Source organism: Miniopterus natalensis, chromosome 14 (genome assembly GCF_054644295.1).
Source record: "Miniopterus natalensis isolate mMinNat1 chromosome 14, mMinNat1.hap1, whole genome shotgun sequence".
Taxonomy (NCBI): Eukaryota; Metazoa; Chordata; class Mammalia; order Chiroptera; family Miniopteridae; genus Miniopterus; species Miniopterus natalensis.
In genome coordinates, this window is record NC_142094.1 from 23,551,114 (window position 1) to 23,573,337 (window position 22,224).

Consider the following 22,224-nt stretch of genomic DNA (forward strand, 5'->3'; position numbering starts at 1 on the left):
TAACATAAAAGTAGTTCTAATGGTATGTTATGCAGACAACAAACTTAAGTTAAAAAAAAAATGTTTTGTAACAAAAACAGGCACTGAAAAGTGTAAGTCGGTTTCACATCACTGACAGCATCCACTTCTTGGCTTTTGCCTAATTTTCATCACTGAAGCATAAAATGGTTTTCTCACGTTAGCAAGATACTGCAGGCACCAAACCAAACAAGTAAACCACAGCACCAGCTACTCCCTTTATCACACTGACATGTTAGTACATCAAAAGCACCATGGTACAGACCGGAGACAACCAAGTCAGACATTAGATAGAACCCTGGAGCAAAGGAAACAAAAAAGCAAATAAAAATAAATTCTCTTGTATATAATCCTACGAAGGGGACGCCGCCACCCGGGGCCTGCTGGGAACTGCTCCGGCGTAGGGCCTGTCTGCGCGGCCTGTCCGACCGCGTGCTCCTGCCTTCGCTCTACCGGCTCAGCGGGCCAGAGGAGCGCGGTGAGGGAGCTAAGAGCACAGTGTGCCCAGGGACCGCTCTCACCCCTTCAACCCAAATCTGAGTAGCAAGGTAACTACTCCTCGACAGCACACACAGTGACGGCAGAGGGGAAGAGAAGCATCTGCCAAAGGCTAACAATTCTGGGGGGGTGTTAATGGCCACCTGGCAAGTACACGTTTCAAGAAAAGAATAAAAGCGAGTTAAGAGGGAAGGCAACACAAGGTGAGCGCCGCTCGGAAAGCTGTGCTGCCCCGGCAGAAGCTGCTGCTGCGCTTCCCGTGGGTGACCAGTAGAAAGAGAAGCAGTAAACCCCGCCTTCAAGGCAAGGAGGCAAGTGCAGCACAAGAAAAATAGAGAGAATTCAACCACTATCGACAAACATAAGTCTGCACACAGAGATGAAAAAAGTGCACATTAAAAAAAAAAAGCCCAGCCCAGCTGGGGGTGGCTCAGTGGAGCGTCGACCTAGGATCCAGGCGATCAGGGTTCGATTCCTGGTCAGGGCACTTGCCCTGGTTGCGGGCTGCAGCAGATCAATGACTCTCTCATCACTGAGGTTTCTACCTCTCTCTCCCCCTCTCTCTGAAATCAATAAAGATATATTTTTTAAAAATAAAATAAAAATTTTTAAAAAAGCACACAATGTTTGTTAGTTTAATATTAAATATATGACAAATGTACACTATGAAGATGAAAAGTAAATTTGGGGCAATGAAATCCACTAGTTGAATGTTTTTTAGATTCCTTAGTTTAGAATGTTTGATCTCCATTTCCTCTAACACACCCCTTTTTTTACCTCATTCCTGCATAAAGCATCCATATGTAAGACTTAATTGCCCTAGTGTTGTTCAAAATAATCTGCTTGTAAAGTCCTAAAAACTATGTAGACTACTGGGGAACCTAACCTTTTCACTCTATTTTTCATTTAACTTCCATCAAAAGTTCAAGAGTTTGGGGTGAATAACTTTAGCAGACTATTAGTCCTAATACTCAGAAGTTTCGATGCTTCAGAAAAAAAGCTAGTAATGAATACCATAGCGGTACTATTTCAAGATAACCGATTCAAATAAAAATATTCAACATGCTAAGATATTCTTACTAAAGTTCCATATTCATTTGCTCAACAAGAACTTACTGAATGTCGACTGTGTGCAGGGCATTGCTCAGGCACGAACAATGTATTTTAAATAAGTTAACTTGGAAAGTTTACAAAAACTAAAGTTTGATTAACATTACGATTTTTCTAACATACATAATCACAATTCCCATTTCATTCTTTTTCACAGATACACAGAATCGACTCTTGGTTTTGTTATCAAGGTTATACTTTTGAATTGTCGTTAGTAAATATCAAAATTTTCAATAAGTTGCCTAGCCACTGTGTTTCATTCTTCATCTCTGGATTGTCTTTGTATTTGTGAAAAGTGCCAGATACATATCACTATACATCAAAATATTCTATGTAATCTGAATATTGCAAAAGGGAAAGTAAGAAAGTAATTTTGCTGCAGCTGCTGCACGGAAAACACTATAAATACTCTTCTTTGTACCTAAGAGCCCTAGAAGAGGGGTTACACCAAGAGAGGACTTTAACAGAGTTAAAATTATCAAAATCTTTAAGCTGCAGACTTCACACTTGCTTCTGTAAAACAATTAGAAGTATAAACCAAAATTCTATCAGTGTAATTATTGTTACTACTTTAGAGAAGGCTCAAATGGCAGGAAGGCCCGGCTGGGCGTGGCTCAGCGATTGAGCATTGACCCAGGATCCAGGAGATCACCGATTCGATTCCTGGTCAGGGCACATGCCCGGGTTGTGGGCTTGATCCTCAGTCAGGGGCATGCGGGAGGCAGCCGATCAATGACTCTCTCATCATTGATGTTTCTCTCTTTCTCTCCCTCTCCCTTTCTCTCTCTGAAATCAATAAAGATATATATACATATTAAAAAAAAATTTTTTTTTTTTAAATGGCAGGAAGGATCAGTCAAAATCCCAAAACTTAGTTCAGCTCCCTTGCTCTTTGGAATTACTCTCTCCAGGGGAAGCTAGCTGACATGTCCTGAGGATATTTTTACCCTTTGCTACTTAATAGATAAATAAGTAAAGGATTCAGAAATGATTAACAGATGTATAGAAAACAAGCCGATGTCAACTATCAGTGCCAAATATTGGGAACCAAACCCTGCCACTTAATCCAGCAAATGCTCGAGGTACTGTGTGCATTATTTTGTAAATGAAGATTTACAAATTCAAGGATTTCCCCTTTAGAAAAGAGAAGCCTAAAAGGTACATAGATCAGATGTAGGTATGAGACATATTGGATAGGGCTTAGGTAGATATATTTTAGTAAGCCCATGTAGTGACCTTAACATGTTGGTATTTAGTGAAGACATATATAGCCAATCTCCGAGATGTCTCCAAGGATCACCACCACCTGGTGTTTATGCCCTTACATAGTTCCTTCCTACACTGAGTAGGGCTTACTTGTGTAGCAATTTCCAAGGCTAATATCACAAGAGACACTGTGGCTTCCTCTGTGTTATCTTTTGATTGACTCACCCTGGGGGAAACCAAGCTGCCCTGCCATGAGAAAGCACATTAAGAAGTCTTTTAAGGAAGTAAGACCACTCTCTTGCTAACAGCCACCTAGGAACTAGGTGCAAATGCCCTGAGAAGTGGACCCTCCAGTCCCTACCCGCACTCCCCAAATTTTCAAATGCCTACAACTTCATGAAAGACCTCCTTCCAGCAGCACCCTGCTAAGCTACTCTCAGATTCCTAACCCACAAAAACTCCATGAGGTAATAAATGTTTGTTGTTTAAAGCTACTAAATTTTGGAGTAATTTGTTAAGCAGCAACAGCTAACTAATACAGATTTTAGCAATTAACTTATTAGAAAGCTCTTTTTAAAACACAAATTGGTCAGATAACACGCTCCTAATTAAAACATATCAAAGGCTTCACGTTGTTTGTAAACTAAAACCGAAACTCCTCACAATGAGCTATGAAACCATTCGTGCTCTGGTTTCTACCTACCTTTAAACCCTCACCTGCTTCCATTCATTCTCTACCTCCTCAACTTCACTCACTCCTCTTAGATTAGTACTAAAGAATGTACTGTTCCTTGACCTTTGCACTTGTTTTCTTTGCTCAGTATGCTCTTCCCTACATCCTTGGGGTATTCTTTGCATGCTCAGTTCCTTTTTGTCACCCGAGAGGCCTTCCCTGACCATTCATTCATAATGAGAAACCCCTGGACGATTCACACTAAAGAGATAAGGAGGCCGTATTTGAAACAATATAAAATTGGAGTTAGTCTGCTAGACTAACTGTATTAAATGAAAGAAATTAAAAGTATAAAACCTAGTAAGGAGAATAAATTACATGATTGTGCATCTCAGGTACACAAGAGAAATAAATAGGAAAACAAGAAATATGTAAACTCTATGGGAACAAAACTTTAAAAGACCCCAAAGAACAAAGAGGCATTAACAAATGGAAAGGCACAGCGTGTAGGATGGGAAGACTAAACATCAAAAAAATATAGGCCCGGCCGGGCGTGGCTCAGCTGTTGAGCGTCGACCTAGGATCCAGGAGATCACTGGTTCGATTCCTGGTTAGGGCACATGCCCGGGTTGCGGGCTAGATCCCAGTCGGGGGTGTGTAGGAGGCAGCCGATCAATGACTCTCCCATCATTGGTGTTTCAACTCTCTCTCCCTTTTCCTTCCTCTCTCTGAAATCAATAAACATATAATAATATAAATCCTCCGCACATTATGATTCCAATAAAAATACCAATCGGACTTGATTCTTGCAATTAGACAAGGTGATTATAAACTCATATAGAAAAATAAACAAAGCAAGAATAGTCAGGAAATTTCTGAAAATTTCAAAGGAGAGGTTAGCTCCATCAGTTATGAAACCACATCATAAAATCTAAACAGTTCGGCCCTGGCCAGGTGGCTCGGTTGGTTGTCATCCAATACACCGTAAAGGTTGTGGGATAGATTCCTGGTCAGGGCATGTAGTCATAGAGGTTAACTTGTATGTGTGAATGTTCTGAGGAATTTGGGAAGGGTACTTAACTTTCATAGCTGACTTGAAACATTCAAAATCAGTGCATAGCAAGACGAGTTGATCCGTGAAGGAAGGAAATAATAGTTTACACACACCAACCCCCAGCCCCACCTCAACCGTTCACAGAAATTTTAGAGGAAGTTTTAGACTTCCGGGGGGGGGATTTTAGGAAATTTTATTTAGTTCTTGAAAGGCAAAGTGACCCCAGGAAACGTTTGTGTCCCTACTGTGTGGCAGGTATTTTGTTATCCAGGTGTTGCCTCATCCTTACTCATTTCGTTGCGTAGCAGACAAGAAACTGGTCCAGAGTCACATCAGCCATCACAAACACATTTTTACATGTAAAAAATTTGGCTTGGTTTACAATGTTACATGATCCTCATTAAGATGGTCCTTCGGATACTGAATTGAAATGAATTACAAAATATACTAACTGATAGAAGATATAAAGTAGTATGTATAGGTTAGTGCCATTTATTTATGTTATTTAATTATAAATACATTGAATGATTTCTAAAAATACACAAGAAACTGGCAAAAGCAATGACTCAAAGAAGATCATAGAGTAATAACTGGGAAGGGCTACACTCTCTTGTTCATTTAACATAAAAAACCCAGGCTAAGACAGATGGCTTTCTTGTTATTTCCCTAGGAGTAATGACAGTGGGTACTTTTCTTGTCCATATTTTCCTTGGGGGGAAAATTAATAATTAATTTACTTTATAGATACATTATTTATTTTATATGTGGGGGGAATCAATTTTGAAAAATGTATAAATACAAAATACTTACCCACTTAGCGATTGGACACCCATGAGAGCTTTTCCCTTCTTTTCCAGTATACATTACTATTTCTATCCTTACTGCGCTTCCTTTTTGCCCATACCTGAGTACAAAACACAGTGAAAAGAAAATAATTGCAATATACACTTTTAGCATCTTAACAGAAGAAAAAAAAAAAATCAAATACTCCTCATAATTTACTTTTGTTAAAAACTGAGTTTCGTGTGGCAGATATTTTGCTATCCAGTTGTTTACTCATCCTTAAAGATCACGATTTAAAAAGGGCCTGGCTCCAAGACAGACAAAAAGAATGTGAATGGTGTTGACAGAGTCAATTTAAACTGTTTCTACTATTATTATACAGTAATATAAAAATGAATATTTCTGAATTTAACAAAGACAGCCTTGCTTTGTGAGTGTCTTTTGAGTGCCCGATGGCTGGTGTGATGGGTGACTCACAGGGACACCAGGAAGCTGTTCTTTTTCTGGGCCCTAAGAAACATCCAACTCACTCCTGAAGGTTTTCCATTCACCTCATGTTTGTTCCCAGAGAGAATTTCTCTGCATTGAGTCTGGTCCACAATAATCAATGATTTTAACAGGGAAGCATATTTCCTCACCTATTCTCCATGATTTCCCTGACAGCAGCAACACTGGGTCCTGCCCCAAGGTGTGTATAATATGGGCCTTTTTCTTTTTGTATAACTCGATCTGTGGAAGGAATAAGATTATTAGACCCAAACTTTTACAGAACTGCTTAGGGGCAAGGAAGGGCTATTTTTATAAAAAAACAATTTTTCAGTTCAGAACAATGAATCTTGACAAGGTTTTGGTCAGCTTTAATAACTTAAGTCTAGGGCAATAGGCCCTGGAATTTAACTGGTTCCTTTCTGCTCCTAACTAATTCATTTCTTCCTCTGAGAATCAGAGGGGGAAAATATATTTGAAGATGTGGGTCATATTTATTCTTATTTCCTGCTTTTAAAAAAATCAATTAAAATTTGAGGTGCAAAATTAAAATTTATCCAAGAGCAATATGTTTATAAGTATGGACTCATAATCCTATTCACTGAGCCCAACAATTACACTAAGAATTTATTATACTCTACAATTGCATAGTTATGCAATTATAATACAAACGTACACAATAATGTTCCTAGTTATAGTTATTTCTAATATTAAAAATGAGAGAAAAAAACCCCTTAATAGCTGTCAATAAGTGATAGGTTAAATAAATTAGGAGATGTTTATATAGTGGAAAATAATAAAGTAATTAAAACAATGATATTTACAAACACTAAAAAAAATCTAAGAAGTTTTAAAACATTTTTATTTTTTTCAATTACAGTTTACATTCAATATTATTTTGCATTAATTTCAGGTGTACTAAAAAAATCTTTTAAAGTAAAGAAGCAAGTTGCATAAATAATGTTTTAAAAGACTTAAATTTTTTAAAAATTTGAAAAGAAATTAAGATCAGTATATGTAATGTTAATTTATGTAGATAAACTACAACAGGTTTTATCTTTAGAGAAGGAGGCTTTAAGATGTTTTCATTGTATTTCTGCACCATATGAATTTTTGTGAATGTGAATTACATATTTCTAGAAAACATTATTTTTACAATGGTGTCTTAGAATCATGTCTAACTAGAATCACTGTGAAATGCATTTCTGGCCATGGAGTACTCACCTGCAACCAAAAGGTCAGATATAACTTGGATTGAGTTCTGTGGCTTCTTAAGCAAGATTCATTGAGTAGATTTTAACTTATTACTGGGTGTTGGGAACAGTGGTTATTAACCAGGGGTGATTTTTCCAGAGGAAACATTTGACAATATTTTTGGTTGTCAACTGGGCAGGTAGGGGTGTGTGTGTATGTGTGAGAGAGAGAAAAAAAGAAAGAGAAGTGTGTGTAGAGGCCAGGGATGCCACTAAACAGTCTACAAGGGATCATACAGTCTCCCTACAACCAAGAATTAATCCATCTAAAACACCAAGTGGTAAATTTGAGGAAGCCTGATCTAAACCTAATTACCTTTATTTTGCTAGAACATAATAATATCCCCATGGAAATCTTTTACCCTTAGATGTGATGGTCCCACTTGGGATGATTCCTGAGTGAGTGTGCTTTTTGTTTCTCTTCTTTAAGTTCCTATTTATATAGAATGAGCCCAATAACCTCACACGTAGTGATTCTAGGACGCGGACCTGCAGATACTCAATAAACTATAAATGCCTGGCTGTCTGAACTGTGACTAGTTACTATGTGTAAGGAAAGGGTCTTGAAACTAGACAATCATCCTACTGAAGTTATGCACACAGTATCATTAGACTACCTCAGGTATATAAATTTTAATGGCATTTTACATTAGAGACCTTTATAACCACTTACAATGATATTCAGAGAAACCACTTTTACTTTACTTCTGATTTTTGAAGCAACAGGTGGTGAAGGTTACAAACATAGCCTCTGGGGTCATGAATGCCTGTCTCTGAATCCCAGCTTAGTGGTTTACTACTGTAAACGTCTCTGTGACTCAGTTTCCTCATTTGTTAAATGCGAATACTAAGCCTTTTCTTGATAAGGTTGTTGTGAGTACAAGTCAAGGGCATGGCACAGTACCAGACTTGCGATAAAAGATGTGGAATAGGTGCCATTATCATTATTACACTCTTCTGTCCTTGGTCCAGGAAACTGTCCTTCTCCCAGTTCAGCCCTACCTGGCACGGTCACCCTTTCCAGACCGTGAGATCCTCTCAGGAGCCTATCCTTGGTGCCTGGCACATGCTAGGCTGTCAAAACTGTGTGTTGAATGATGAGCCTGGTAATGGAAGGATCCATTTCCAAATATCAAATGTATTTTGAAAATCGAGAACTGAAAGTCATGGCTATACGTCACCATTTTTAATACGGTGGTTAAAAAATAATCAGAATAACATACTTTATCCTTCCAAATAATCTTTTAACTACCCATTCTGGAATAAACTGCCTGCTTGCAGTGAAAAGACTGCTTCTCGTAAAAAGCCTGAATCTGCTTGACTTGGGGAATATTTTAAGAAAAACTGTTTTAATAATTAAACCTACTTGGGGGTTCAAAACAGGTTATTCTGCAAATTCTGTCCTATCATAAGTTGTATAAAAGCTGAAATAATGGGCTTCAAGCAACCTAACAAACTATTTCACAGCTATATTCAACTAAATAAATTTCTTTTCAGACTTGAGCACTTACATGAAATTTGACTCTAGACAGTGACAGGATTTAAATTAAGCTTTCATATGTTTCAAATATTGAGCAGATTTCTCGTAAGACCAGCCTTAGAATCTTTAGTCCATCAAGATTTTCTCGGACTTTTAAAAGTGATAACTCCCGGCTGGCTTTGCAGTTCGATTCCAGGTCAGGGCACATGCCTGGGTTTCGGACTTGATCCCCAGTAAGGGGTGTGCAGGAGGCAGGCAACTGATGACTCATCATTGATGTTTCTATCTCTCTCTCCCTCTCCCTTCCTCTCTCTATAAGCAATAAAAAAGATATTTAAAAAAAAGCAGTGATAAAATCTCTAATTGTCAGTTTCTGAATATTCTTTTTCAGTGACTTCTAACGCACAAAATATACAAATGCATTGGTTAGAAATTGGCCCATGACTCAGCTCTTTGTACAAACCTACTGATTGTTGTTTGAAATAGGAAATCAACATTTAACAATATTTTAAAACTCCAGAAGATTTGCAAATTCTTCAAATAGCCAAGATTGTAAATTTTTTTCATGTATAGATAGGTACACCCTTTATATCGGAGAGCATAAAAGCACTAGGCACTGAAAAAGAAATAAACCAGTTCCAGTTCTTGTCTGGGGTAGCAATAACACATACTTTTTGTTTATTTGATAAGTTGTACTTATATTTTACATTCTCTATATGTATGCTATATCTCACAAAAAATACTTTTTTAAGCAAAAAGCTTACAGGTTGAAATTTTTTTGACTATAGGAAAGTAAAACTGTAATAAAGCATTAAGGGAATTCATTCTTATGATATACAGAATAAATCTGAGAGACATTTAGCCTTGAGAGAAATCAGCGAATTTTCCACTTGAGAAAGTTTCCTAATTATGAGTTGAATTTCCAATATATCTGAGCAGAATCAATAAGGGTCCCACAGAAAAATGAGTATAGAATTATTTAGCCCATTTGAATTATTCGAATGGGACAAAATGCCACATATAAAATATAAACCAAAACTTGATTTGGTCATGATTTGAGGCAATTAATGCAGGTAAATGAAACACACACACCATACACATGCACTTACCAAGACAGTTGCAGGGTGGCAGTTCAGAATCTTTCGTTGTGGACACCAGGTTTTTTGTAGGTTTAGTAAAAAAGTTCATGGCATAATTATGAAAACTTTTATGTGCATTGACTACTGGGGAAAATTCTGATGCTCCAACACTAGGTAAGCAGATGTCCTCTTCACTTTTGGTAGAAACCACTGTAATTCCACCTGAACACACTACATTTACATTCCTGAGAACTTGTGCTGGGTCCAATGAGGGGGTCTCATGAGAGATCCCTGGCCATGGTGGCAGTCTCTCATGCATGAGTTGGTCTTGAACATCTCGCTGGAACTGTGTTTGGTGATCGTCAGTCATCACATTAGCACACTGATTAGCTGGAGAAGAGGGCTGGAGTAAAGGATGAGCTTTCTGATTGACATTCACTGTAGGCTGTACCTGAGAATTATAAACATTTTCTGTAAACGCCTGCCCATTGGATTCTGTTTGTAACTGGGATATGGGGAGGGAATCCAATGGATCAGCCTTCATCATTTTTTCCTGTGCTAATTCAGGATAATATCGCTCAAATTTTATCTGAGCGAGTGGGGGAAATAATTTTTTGTGTTCTAATGCTGGACTTGTTGGAGTTAGTGGTTTCCATACTTTGGTTATGGGAGGAATTTTTCCCAACAGAACAGGAAAATCATGTGGACCAAATTGACCGAATCTTTGAAATTTAGATGCTATCCAAATGTCATGTAATTTACTATACTCATATGACAGCTGCTGCTGCTTTTTCTGGTCATTTTCTTGACAACTTATGACTGCAGGCTTTTTTTTCTGCCGATCTCTTGATGGTGTAGATTTTGTCTTTTTCTGGGTTGTGTTCTTTTGCTTTGTTAATGATGAGCTCTGATCATTTTGTACACTGGAAGGTGGTTTCTGTTGTATTGTGCCCTTCTCCTGACTGTGTTTCTGCTGCACATTACACACAAGGTTTGGTGGTGTACTCTCAACGTTTATTCCGTCTGGTTTTACATAATTGAATTTAATTATCGATGCAAGTTGTGTTAACTGTGCTGCAACATCTTCTTCTATTTTACTATGAACTGTATCTTGACATGATGGGTCATCCTTTGAGTCCAACTTTTTACTGCTGTCCAATAACTGGTTACAGAGCCCCAATTTATTATCTGTTGGTGGCAAGTGATGCAAACTTTTGGGACAACTATCAAGATTAATTTTACTTTGAGCAATATTTTTATTGGTGTCAATTTTAGATGAACTCGAATTTGGTGTAAAGAGAGATACTGAATTTTTGACTTTTGAATATTCCTGTGGCTTCGTGGATACTTGGTTAGTCGCTGAGCTGTTATGTGACTTGGAAATGATATTTTGGCCATTGAACACCACAGTGTTGCATGAACTTTGCTTTCCCAAAGACGGATAGTGATGAAGGCTTTGAGGCTCCCCTTGCAAATTTGGTTCTTGGAGGTCGTTACGTACAGAACAGAGGAGAGCTTTACAGTTAAGTAAACTAGCTGCCTTCTGCTCTGCTTCTTCATCCATCTCTGACTTTGATGGTGAGGAATTTTCTGAAGGGGCTCCTGAAAGCTGAGTCGGTGAGGAATTATCTGAAGAGGCTCCTGAAAGCTGAGTCGGTGAGGAATTTTCTGAAGGTGCTCCTGAAAGCTGAGTCAAAGCTTCTATAGCAACCACTTGCTCCATCGTTAAACTCCTATCTTTCATTAGGGATAGAAAACGTGGTTGAACTGGAGATCCATGTTTTGGTTCTTTACTTGGTATAATATCTAGTTTTGGTTGATCACTTTCAGTGGGTGTACTGGTATGACTATTTACGTTAAAGTTTGTAGGATCTGGAAAAGACTTGCAGTTAGAACCAGGCTTCTGGAAGGGTAAAACATCACTTCTCCCCTTAAGGAGGTCACGGCCTGAATTAGCAGAGATGGAGCTCATGGCATTGTTGTGGATGGAGGCGTCTTTCAGGAGTATATAGGAACTGTTTTCAAATGCATTGCCAAATTCTTCAATGTTAATTTTTTTAAAAGACACATTTTTTTCCATTGGTAAATAGTGTACATTTTTAATGCCGTTTCTTACAGTTTGTGCAAACACTTTTTGAGGTTCAAGGAGTTCAGTGAGTAGGACTTTCTTTGTGTCGTCTTCAGAGTTTTTCCATTTTTCAGCTTCTGTTACAATGGCCTTAGCATCTCCTTTGACTTGATCAGTTAAGTGTGACGTCTTGTCCTGCGTCCACTTCTCCACTTCAACACCTGTCATACTTTCTTCATTTTTAGTTACATTTTCAAGGGGATGTGGGTTCAATTCCAACCTTTTTTCTTCCCCATGACCACATCTACTGTAGTCCATGGATTCTGACTTGAGGCCATTTACTGGTTTGTTGTTAAAATCTGCCTGTAAAACAAACACAGCAAATATTGATATTATCCATTTAAATATCTGAATAACAGCCACTGGAGTGTTACAACTTAAGAGAAAATAAATGTGAAACCCCAGAGAAAATATTATTTTTACTTTTACATTTTCAGAAAAGCCAAAATATACCAATAACAGGGGTATAGAGAGAAAGAAAAAAGTAAGTAGAAACTATCACAGTATCATGCCTGTTAATTTAATAATTTGGTATAGTCATGTTTTTCCAGCTGAGCAACCTGGCCAAGGTCTATATCTAATTTCTTGATCCAGGTACAGGTTACACAGTTATGTTCAGTTTGTCAAAATTCATAAAAATATACAATTATCATACACACATTTCTATGTCTGTATATTACATTTCAATAACTTAAAAAAATAAATCTCAAATGGCCAGTTTTTTAGCAATTTTGTAAAAAGATTTTTAATATTAAAGAGCAATACTTTTTTAACATACAAGGTAAATAAACAGACTAAACTACAAAATATTAGATAATTTAATAATAACATGCTGACATTTCTAAGTGGCAGAGAAAGTAGCAAATTCTTAATAATGACAATAAGGACGTTTGATCCCTATCTCATACCATGTATCAAAAATTCCAGATATATGAATTTAAGTATAAAAAAAGATGTAAGAAGAGCCCTGGCCGGTGTGGCTCAGTTGGTTGGAGCATCCTCCTGTACACCAAAAGGTCAGTGGGTTTGATTCTCTAGCAGGGCACATACCCAGGTTGCAGGTTCAATCCCAGTCAGGGCAGCCAAGGCCCATAAGGAAGGCAACCAATCAGTGTTTCTCTCTCAAATAGATGTTTCTCTCTCTCTCTCTCTCCCCCCCTCCCCCCTAAAACAGAGAACATAGTCGTCTCAGGTGAAGATTTAAAAAAGAATGAAGGGTGTAAGAAGAAAATTTAGAAAGTAGGAAACATCTCCCAAGGCAAGAGTAAAAAAGTGAGAAGCCTAAAGCAAAAGATAGATATCTAATAATACTAACAAATTTTTTTAACTACTTTTGCCCCACTCAATCCAACTTATAAAGACACTATAATATGTTTATCAAATTGCTGATCACAAACCAATTTAGTGCTTTGTGACAAGTACCTTTTTTTTTTAATGGAATAGTTAAAAAAAAGACTACACTATATTTAGTAAAGATAATTACCATGTAAATCTTTCATGAATGTGTTTAGATGTGTCTGTGCACTGAATCATGGTGTAAAATATATTTCTTTATATGTATACTTGTCAAAAAGGTAGGATAAGTACTGTCATATAAATTCAAAAGTCAAATGATAGACTGGGGAAATATTCACAAAACATGTTAAATAGTTACTGTTCTTTTTTTAATCTTCACCTGAGGACATACTTTTATAGATTTGAGAGAGAGAGAGGGAGGGAGGGAGAGAGAAAGAGAAACATCTCTTGGTTGCCCCCCCCATAGGCAGATGGGGATAGAACCGGAGACCTTTTGGTGTACGAGGACAACACTGCAACCAACTGAGCCACACTGGACAGGGCAAACCATTCTTATTTTATATGTATAAAAAATTTTGGTCAAGTTTATTAGATTATAATTTATATAAAAGTATCCTTTCTATGAGCACAGTACAGTAATTTTTTTCCACAAATGCACAGTCATGCAACCATTAGCACAACCAAGATAGTGAACAATTAATCACCCAAACGTTACCACATGTGCCTCCCTAGTTAGTTTAAGACTTCCTATTCTTAATATAAAAGAGATACAACAAATTAATAAGGAAAATAACTCAATATCATAGTGAGTAAAGAATGGGAATATGTAATTCACGTAAGTGGAAATTCAAAGGATCAAAACCTATTTGACTTTACTGGAAGACAAGCAAATAAAAATAAATAACTTTTCATCCATGCAAAAGGCAAAAATAAAAAAGCAGAAATGTATGTAAGCAAATTATAATGCAACATAACACTTGAACTCGAGAAAGTCTATTCACATTGTGAAACAATGTGCATTCATTACTCTGTAAAAATCTTGCGGCTTCCGGTTCTGTCCACATCCGCCTTCGGGGGAGGCAACCAATAGATGTTTCCCTTTTTCTCTCCATCCCTTCCCCCCTAAAACCTATAAAAGCATGTCCTCAGGTGAGGATGAAAAAAAGAAAAAAAGAACAGTAACTGTTTAACATGTATTGTTGAAAGTGCTGAAAAGAAAATATCCGTAATACATCAACCCAAATAAATAAGCCACAGATGTGATGTTATCAGCCCTTTTAATTAAAGCACACAAATATTTGTTTAGCACTACAGTAAGCTGGTAGGATAACCTACAATGTTAATAGCACTTACCACTAGGAAATAGAAGTGAGGAAAAGGGAAGGTTTGTTTTTTACTTCATGTTTTCAATTTTATAGGTATGCATATCCAAATACACTGGAACTTCGATGTATACATTCCTCTACAGAAAAGATCTTGAGGTTCTTTCAAGATTTATGGGCCAAATCACAAAACATTCTCATTAATTAATAAGCTTAATTAAAAATAAGTGACTTTTATTATTTAGTTATATGTCATATGGCTTTTTAAAAACAATGGGTATCACAAGTCTGTAATTATCTGGAAACATGCTCTACACACTGCCAGCTACTAACCCTAGACTTTAAGAAAACAATTTATCAGATTACATTTCAGTAGGGGGGTAATAAGATTTTCTGTTCCGTATCCTCAGAAATTACTCCTGAACTCTTGCTAACACATTCTATTAAATATAAAAGTGTGTGTGTACAGGTGCTCGAAGAAAACGGTTACTCTCGTTCTTGCTGCTCATAGTGAAACTGAGTGTTTATAGTGAAACTTGCCATTCATAGGGAAACTGAGTGGCCAGAGTAAACAGATTAACCACTACTGGGGGTAGAAATCCAAGTTCAGGCCTTGTCAAAAATTAATTGACAAAACACAAATTGTATGGTATGTGGAATGTATCTTAAGTTGTTACCAAAAAAGAGTGACTCAGCGTGGAGAGTGAAAAAGCAATTTTAAAAATGTGCGACAAGCCCTTAGGACAGAGAACCCAGCAAGCTGGCTGGTGCGCTCTCCGGTGCTCTCTAGCTGCCCTAGCTTTCTTCTTTTAGGCGCCTCTTTGCTTTCTTTCTCCTAAACTCCAAGCGCCCTTCTTTATGCTGTGTAACTTGTCTCCTGAGCCCACGCAGCCCAGCTGGCTCACTACCTCCACGGCTCACTTCTACCTCTGTGACTTTCTAAGTAAACTTTCGAAAAAATATATATGTAACATCATCTCATTTTAAAATACATCTAAATAATGTAGAAACATACTTATTTTTAAGTAGAAGTGTTGAAAAGAAGCCAACCTAATTGCTATCTATCACTGATTAACCTCAAGCACTAAAATGAAGAAAAGAGAGCCATCAGGAGGAATTATGTCACCCAAGAGATGAATTGTGTGGGGTTTTTTTTATAAGGGTTCATATAGATTGTGATGGAGATTAGGTAACATGACTAAAATGAGGTCTAGCAACCTAACAACGCAAAGAATGTTAGCTGTAATACACTCACATTTAATCCTTACTACAACCCTGAGGTAAACACTGTGAAAAGGTGCTCAACTTCAAGAAAAATGCAAATTAAAATGAGAGTAAGGCAATATTTTTTAATTATCAGAATAGCCAGCACCAAAGTTTGACTACCTAGGCCCTTGGGGAGTCTGTGGGGATAACGCTGGTGCAGCCCCTATTGAGACAGTCTGGCAACAATTACCAAAATTATAAACACAGCTTATCTTTCGGTATAGCAATTTCACTTTTGGGAGTGTATTCTAGTTACACTGTACATAATTACATACGTTTTGACAACTCTGTATGTTTGTTTGTTAATCCTCACACGGAAGATATGTTTGGAGAGAGGAAGGGAGAGAGAGAAACATCAATTGGTTGTCTCCCCTATTCGTCCCGGCACCTAGGCATGAGCCCTGACCAGGAATCGAATCTGAAACCTTTTGGTGTAGGGGAGGATGCTCCCAACAACTGAGCCACCTGGCTAGGGTGACGGCTTTGTATGTTTTAACAAGTAACTGAAAATATAGATGAAATAGGCTCCACTAGCTACATTAAATGAAAATTTTCTTGGCATTTAATCTGCTTAAATATAGTGTATTCCCAAACATCCATATTGAATCTCAAAATATTTAACATATAGTCTCTCTAAAGAGAAGCCAATTCTCTGAAGGAAAGCAAATGTTTTAAGCACTACTGGAAGAGCAGCTCTTTTAAACCCTCAAGTTCCATGTGCACTCTGGGAACACCACCAAACTCATGCCACCTGCACACACACCTGTGTCTCTTCTCCTCTCCTTTGTCCCTCTACCCCCCATCATTTTTCCACTACCACCCAAAGAGCCCAAGGGCACAGTTTAAAAGACAGTAAGTAATTCAAAGTCCCCCAGTTCTCTGTCTTCTCTGCTACACCCACCCAAAGACTTATGGGTTGCTCTGGGGCCCTCCTACCCACTCTGAACCAACTGGAACGTTGAGCTCCTTAGATTGGATCTGGGTCCAATAGTTCCCAAGTCCCCTCCGTTTTCTCATTTCTCTACATTCCTACATTCCATACCATCATGATATTCTTTATTTTATCTTTATTGATTTCAGGAAAAGGAAGGGAGAGGGAGAGATAGAAATTTCAATGATGAGTCACTGATTGACTGGCTCCTGCGAAGTCCCCCCACTGGGAATTGAGCCTGAAACCCAGGCATGTGCCCTGACCAGGAATCCAACGGCAATCTCCTGGATCATAGGTCGATGCTCAACTGCTGAGCCACGCTGGCTGGGCCATCATGATACGGGGTATTCTTAACACCACTCCTGAAGGAGCTCAAATGGCATAGAGCAAAGGGGTATTTTATTCTGAAATGATCTCGCCCTTTGGACAGATCTGATTGTAGCCCCCTCCCAACGCAACTCACATTCCACACATGCTGTATTTCCTGTCTCAAGAAACAAGTGCTCATATCACAAGGAAAAATAAAGTCTTTCAAAGCATGCTCGCAGACATGGTCCAACAAGACTATGACCTTTACTACAGGTAGATTAGTGTTTCTCAACCTGCTTTTCTTCCCGCCCCAACCCAAGGGGGTCTTTTAAAACATTTTCCCATCTAATAGTTCTCCCCATGAAATTTCCATACCACAGACAGAGTATCTGTTTATATACCGTGGCCCTATTGTAATATCTAAGACTTTTTTAAATCATCCCTCTACCAAGAGCCAATTTTTACCCATTTGAGGAAAAAGCAATTTCAAAAAGTAACATGTAGCCCGGCCAGCGAGGTTCAGAGGTTGAGCATTGACCTAGGATCCAGGAGACCAAGGTTCGATTCCCGGTCAGGGCACATGCCTTGGTTTCGGGCTCCATCCCCAGCGGGGGGCATGAAGGAGGCAGCCGATCAATGACTTACTGTTGTTTCAACCTCTCCCTCTCCCTTCCTCCCTCTGAAATTAATAAACATAAAAAAATTTTTTTTAAAGTAACATATAGAGCACAAGGAGCAGCCCACAAAGTAATTATACCTACTCAGAAGTGACGCCCTCTGGATCCCTCAGAATCTATGTTCTCAACCTGAAAATTGAGTGTTTTAAGAAAAAATTCGGTAGAACCACTGGTGCCTCCATTCATGTTGGCTTTAAGATGACACAATTGGTACAGGACAGTAAGAAACTAGGAAAATTCCAGAACAAGTGGAATAGGAAAACCTGCAGCCACCTAGCAAATCCTATCTTCCCAAAACCAAAGATATACCTAAGAGTAAATGGTTTGCACTTCTCCCCAGCCAGAAGGTAAATAGCTTAAATCACTCTACTTAGGGGGACAGATAACAAAAACCCAATTAGTACCATTTGCCAACCACACCCAAGTACAGACAAATTAAGACAATAAATCTAATTTTGGTACATCAGCATAAAACTGATGATATTCTATTGATTCTCCCCTAAGATCTTCCCTAAACACCAAGCCTTTTTGCTGGAAAATGAAGGTCCCAATGTGCTCTCCCCCATCCCCAAGGGAGCACACCAGCGCCATCTCCTCCTCAGCTTCTTCCCTCTGAGGGGACCCCAAGAGACTTGCAACAAGAGGAGCAATGGGCAGAGACAGCTTGTCCCAGGCTAACCCCCTGAACCTGTCTCCAAGGCCCCCTTTTCTCTGACTTCCCTATGAGCCCAAGCAGCCTGGCCCAGGCTCTCCTGTTACTTCTATGCCCTTCCTTGTTTCACTGTCCTAAAGTACTTTTGGCTGCAGTCAAAATCTCAGAGGGAAGAGGAGGGGAAGGGCGAGAGAGATTGACCTAAGAATTTATGCATAACCCAAGGACAGACAATAGTGTGGTGAAGGGGTGGTGGTGCAGGAGATCAATGGGACATCTGTAAAACTTTCAACAATAAAATTAAAACATAAAACAAATTCCTGCTTGCTTTTCTACCCTTTATCTCTTGACTGAAACCTTTCCCTCAAGAACCAAGGTCTCGCCGTCTCGCAGGGAACACAATCGTGCCTGATTCTATCATTTACCCCCCATGCTTCATAGTAAGAAGCACGGAGTAGAGCCCCAGCTTTGCAATCAAACTCTGTGCAATGCTCTCCACAACTACTTGCTAACAAAACCAAATTAAAATCAAAAGGAACGATGAGCCAGCTACTCACCAAGGAACCACCCAAAGAAATTCTAAAATAAAATCTTAACACACACAAATTCTGCCTTCAAAGGGGACCCACAAAGCAGCTACCTTATATTCCTAGAAATTGTCTAAGTCCAGAATTCCAGACGTTAAGTTCTCTTTTGCCTTTTTTTAGGCATAAAAAGAAGACACCTAGTCTACCAGGTTTTGCAGCTCTAATACTCTTTGAGTTCTGCCTATGATTTCTGCTTCTCTAGTTTGCCTACAGCCACCTGGTTAGGGGTTCAAAGACCATAGAAAGGCAGGACCAGTTGGCCTGAAAGGGAAGGGAGAGCATCTAAGGGGCTGGGTCAGCAGCACTCCTTCCCACCTGACCTACCTTGGTGCTGTAAAAAGGCCTTTGGTCTATGTCCTGCCTGGGCCCAATAGGAACCATGACAGAGAGTTCAGAAGTTTCTCACTTCTGTGCACCACACCCTGGCTTCTTTTCTGCTCTAATTTTTAAACTCCTATCCTGAACAAAACTCTACCCTCACTCGGTCACAGAGTATTACAATCCAAAGTAAATCTTTTAACTTGAGGGTGGGGCAAAAGAGGAGGGGACACCAGTTACTAGAGGGAGGGACCACTTCTAATTAATCAAAAAAACAGGTAAATTGAAGGTTGGTTCCAGGTGTGTGGAAAATATGACTGATATAAGAACAAAACCTCTCTAGTCACAGGTGTCCATGTCTCTGGCCCTCTTCCTCTGGAGTTATGAAACAGTACATAGAATGACCACCAGTGAAAAAGACAAAAACCTTCCAGACCCCAAATCTGCCTCAAGCTATCATCCTATCAAATTCCCTCCTCATTGGGATCTTAAATGGCTACCTAACCCTCACCCCCACCCCCCAACCCCCACCCCCTGGGTTGGGAGTCCTCACTTGCCAAATCCAATCATTCCTTAAAGACCAATGATTTAATCTGCATTTTTATAGACCCTCAAGACTTTCAGCTGAATCTCTATGATCTGCAAGTCAGCCCTGGAGCTTCTTTCTCAGGCATCCTCACTGCTCTCCCTGGACTGCAGGTATGTCCCTGAGCCTGCTCCTTCAAGGATTCTCAACTGAAACCCACAGCCCTTTCATGAACTCTCCTATCCATGCTTCAAGTTAATAACTGACTCTGGTGTTCAGTGTATAACTCCTTATACTTTTCGTATACCTTAATGTTTCATGTTATTTTTTAAGAATGCAGGCTTTACTGGAATCAAACAAACTTTGGCTACCCGCCCAATTCCATATCTCACCAACCCTGTGGCCTAGAGCAAGTCCTTGCTGTGTGAAGCTTCTTTGAGCCAGTTTCCTTAAGATAAATCAGGACTAGTAATAGTACTTACTGAACAGATCTACTCTGAGGTTTAAATGAAACCATGTATTTACATGGGTGGAAAAAACCCATAATATGTGTGAGAAAGAACTGTAATGTAAAAATACATGTTAAGTAGATCTTTTCTACCTGTCCTTCAACATGTAACAAAAACCTAGTAATTTTAGGCTCAAATCCACAATTAAGAGAATGTTTATTAATAGCCATTATTTATGTATTGAGCATTTACTACTTGCCATGCATCAACAGAACCACTTTATAGGAATTATTTCTTTTGCTTTTCCTCCAGAGATGAGTAGCACTATTATCTCCATTTTTTGATAAGAAAGGTTCTGATAAGGTTTTAGAAAGGTTAGTTAATGTCAAATCAATACTTTCAGAGCCAGGACTCAAACCAGAGGTCTAATAATATCCTAATGTTTAACCCCAAGGCAGTGCTCTACACATAATTTTAGCAGTAAGTATTAACATTCTCACCAAGTCCATTAGTTACTAATATTTGCTAATGTTTACTGACCTAAGATTACCATAGATGATTAGAACTTAAAAGAACAACACAATTCCTATGGTAGTTTCTTTTCTCAGATTGTGAGAATTGTTGTTTTTGTGAACCCAATGGCCTACTTGTCTTCTGCGAGTTGTAGCAGCAGAGTATTGCTATTCAAAATATTTTTACCATATGTCCAAATGCAGTATATGAACACTGGGTGCATACAAAGTTATTAAGGAAAGTGGGTGAAATTAGAACCCAATTTAAAATCTACTTCTTCAATAAAGGTAAATTCAAAAAATAATAAAATAAAATAAAATCTACTTCTTGAAGATGTGGTCAGAGGTCACTGTCTATTTTTCCTTCAACTGTTCCTTGGACTATATAACACTCCTTATTTCTGGATAGCCCTGTTATGTTTTACCTTTTTCCTAACCCTTTTCCTCAAAAATTTCAGTTTCATATAATTAGGAGACTAAGATTCAGTGAAAACTTATTGGTATTAAATAATACCCCAGGATGAATTGTCACATTTATTTAAAAAACAATTGAAAAACAAAACAAGTTGAAGATTGTCTAATTCAACCAAACAAGACTCAGTCACTCTAGATTTACAAATATTGTTTATATGCACTTATCCCAACAAGGCTCATCTCGAGGGCAGCCTCCAAATGCCTTAGTTTTGTTTTGTTTTGTTTAATGACATTTAAATGCTCAAGATTTCAGAAGGTTTGTCCCGTGACAAATCCTGTTATCATTCATTATGTTTAGAATGCTCTCTCATCATGATCAGAGATAATACTCACAGAACTTGCCTTATCTAACTCATTCCAGAAGGCAACAGATAACTAGTTCATTCATGATCTTACAAGACACCAAAAAAATTTCAACTTTCAGTTCTTTCCATAGTGTCCATGTGGCCTGGGTCTCTAGTCTGTTCCTCCAATTTTCCCCCTTGAAGAAAAAAGTAATGTCTATTTCTGTCTAGGATTTCTAAAAACATAAGCTCCAAGAATACTGAGAATTTATTCAGCACTTAGCCGGTGGTGATGCGCACAGAAGTATTTACACATTCCTAACTGAAACAGAGCATTCTAGAGATAAAGTTTCAAGATCTGTAAATCTTTCCCTTCTGGCTCCTTCCCCACAGGCTACATACTTGCTCTAAGCCAACATCTGTTTGCCGATTACTCCCACATCAAGATGAGATCTTTCTCTGAAACTTCAAACTCAGTGGTCTACCAGCTGGACATCTTCACAAGGAAATAAAAACTCAACCATGTTTAAAAATTACCTAGTTACTACTTCCTCAAATCTGCTTTAACCTCAAAATCCACCTTATAACCCATATGTCTTCTGAGGAGCCTCATATGATCAAGAACCAACTTTAGCCTCCAACGTCAGTTTTCCTTAAAACCTCTCCCATCCATCCTGCATTCCCCATTCCCACTGCTTCTTCTCCAGTGCATTCTTTCATCAAATATTTATAGAGTACCACAGGAGAGAAAAGGTTCCAGATCTTATGGAGACCACAGTCTAACAGTTGTTAGAAGTAAAAAGAAACAGAAGAAATAAGCCACCATGAAGAAAATATTATTTCAACATGTAAT

General features: G+C 38.4%; 1 protein-coding gene across 5 annotated transcripts in view; it reads right to left on the reverse strand.

The window, feature by feature from the left end:
- TET1 (tet methylcytosine dioxygenase 1) overlaps positions 1-22,224 on the reverse strand; it is a 115,412-nt gene that overhangs the window by 33,757 nt on the left and 59,431 nt on the right. For all 5 annotated transcript variants that reach the window (XM_016198384.2, XM_016198381.2, XM_016198379.2 and 2 more), the window contains 3 exons: positions 9,671-12,071; positions 5,981-6,071; positions 5,370-5,463 (listed from right to left, as the gene is read on the reverse strand). In XM_016198384.2, the coding sequence (XP_016053870.2) occupies positions 5,370-5,463; positions 5,981-6,071; positions 9,671-12,071 (2,586 nt within the window). The remainder of the gene's footprint in view (positions 1-5,369; positions 5,464-5,980; positions 6,072-9,670; positions 12,072-22,224) is intronic.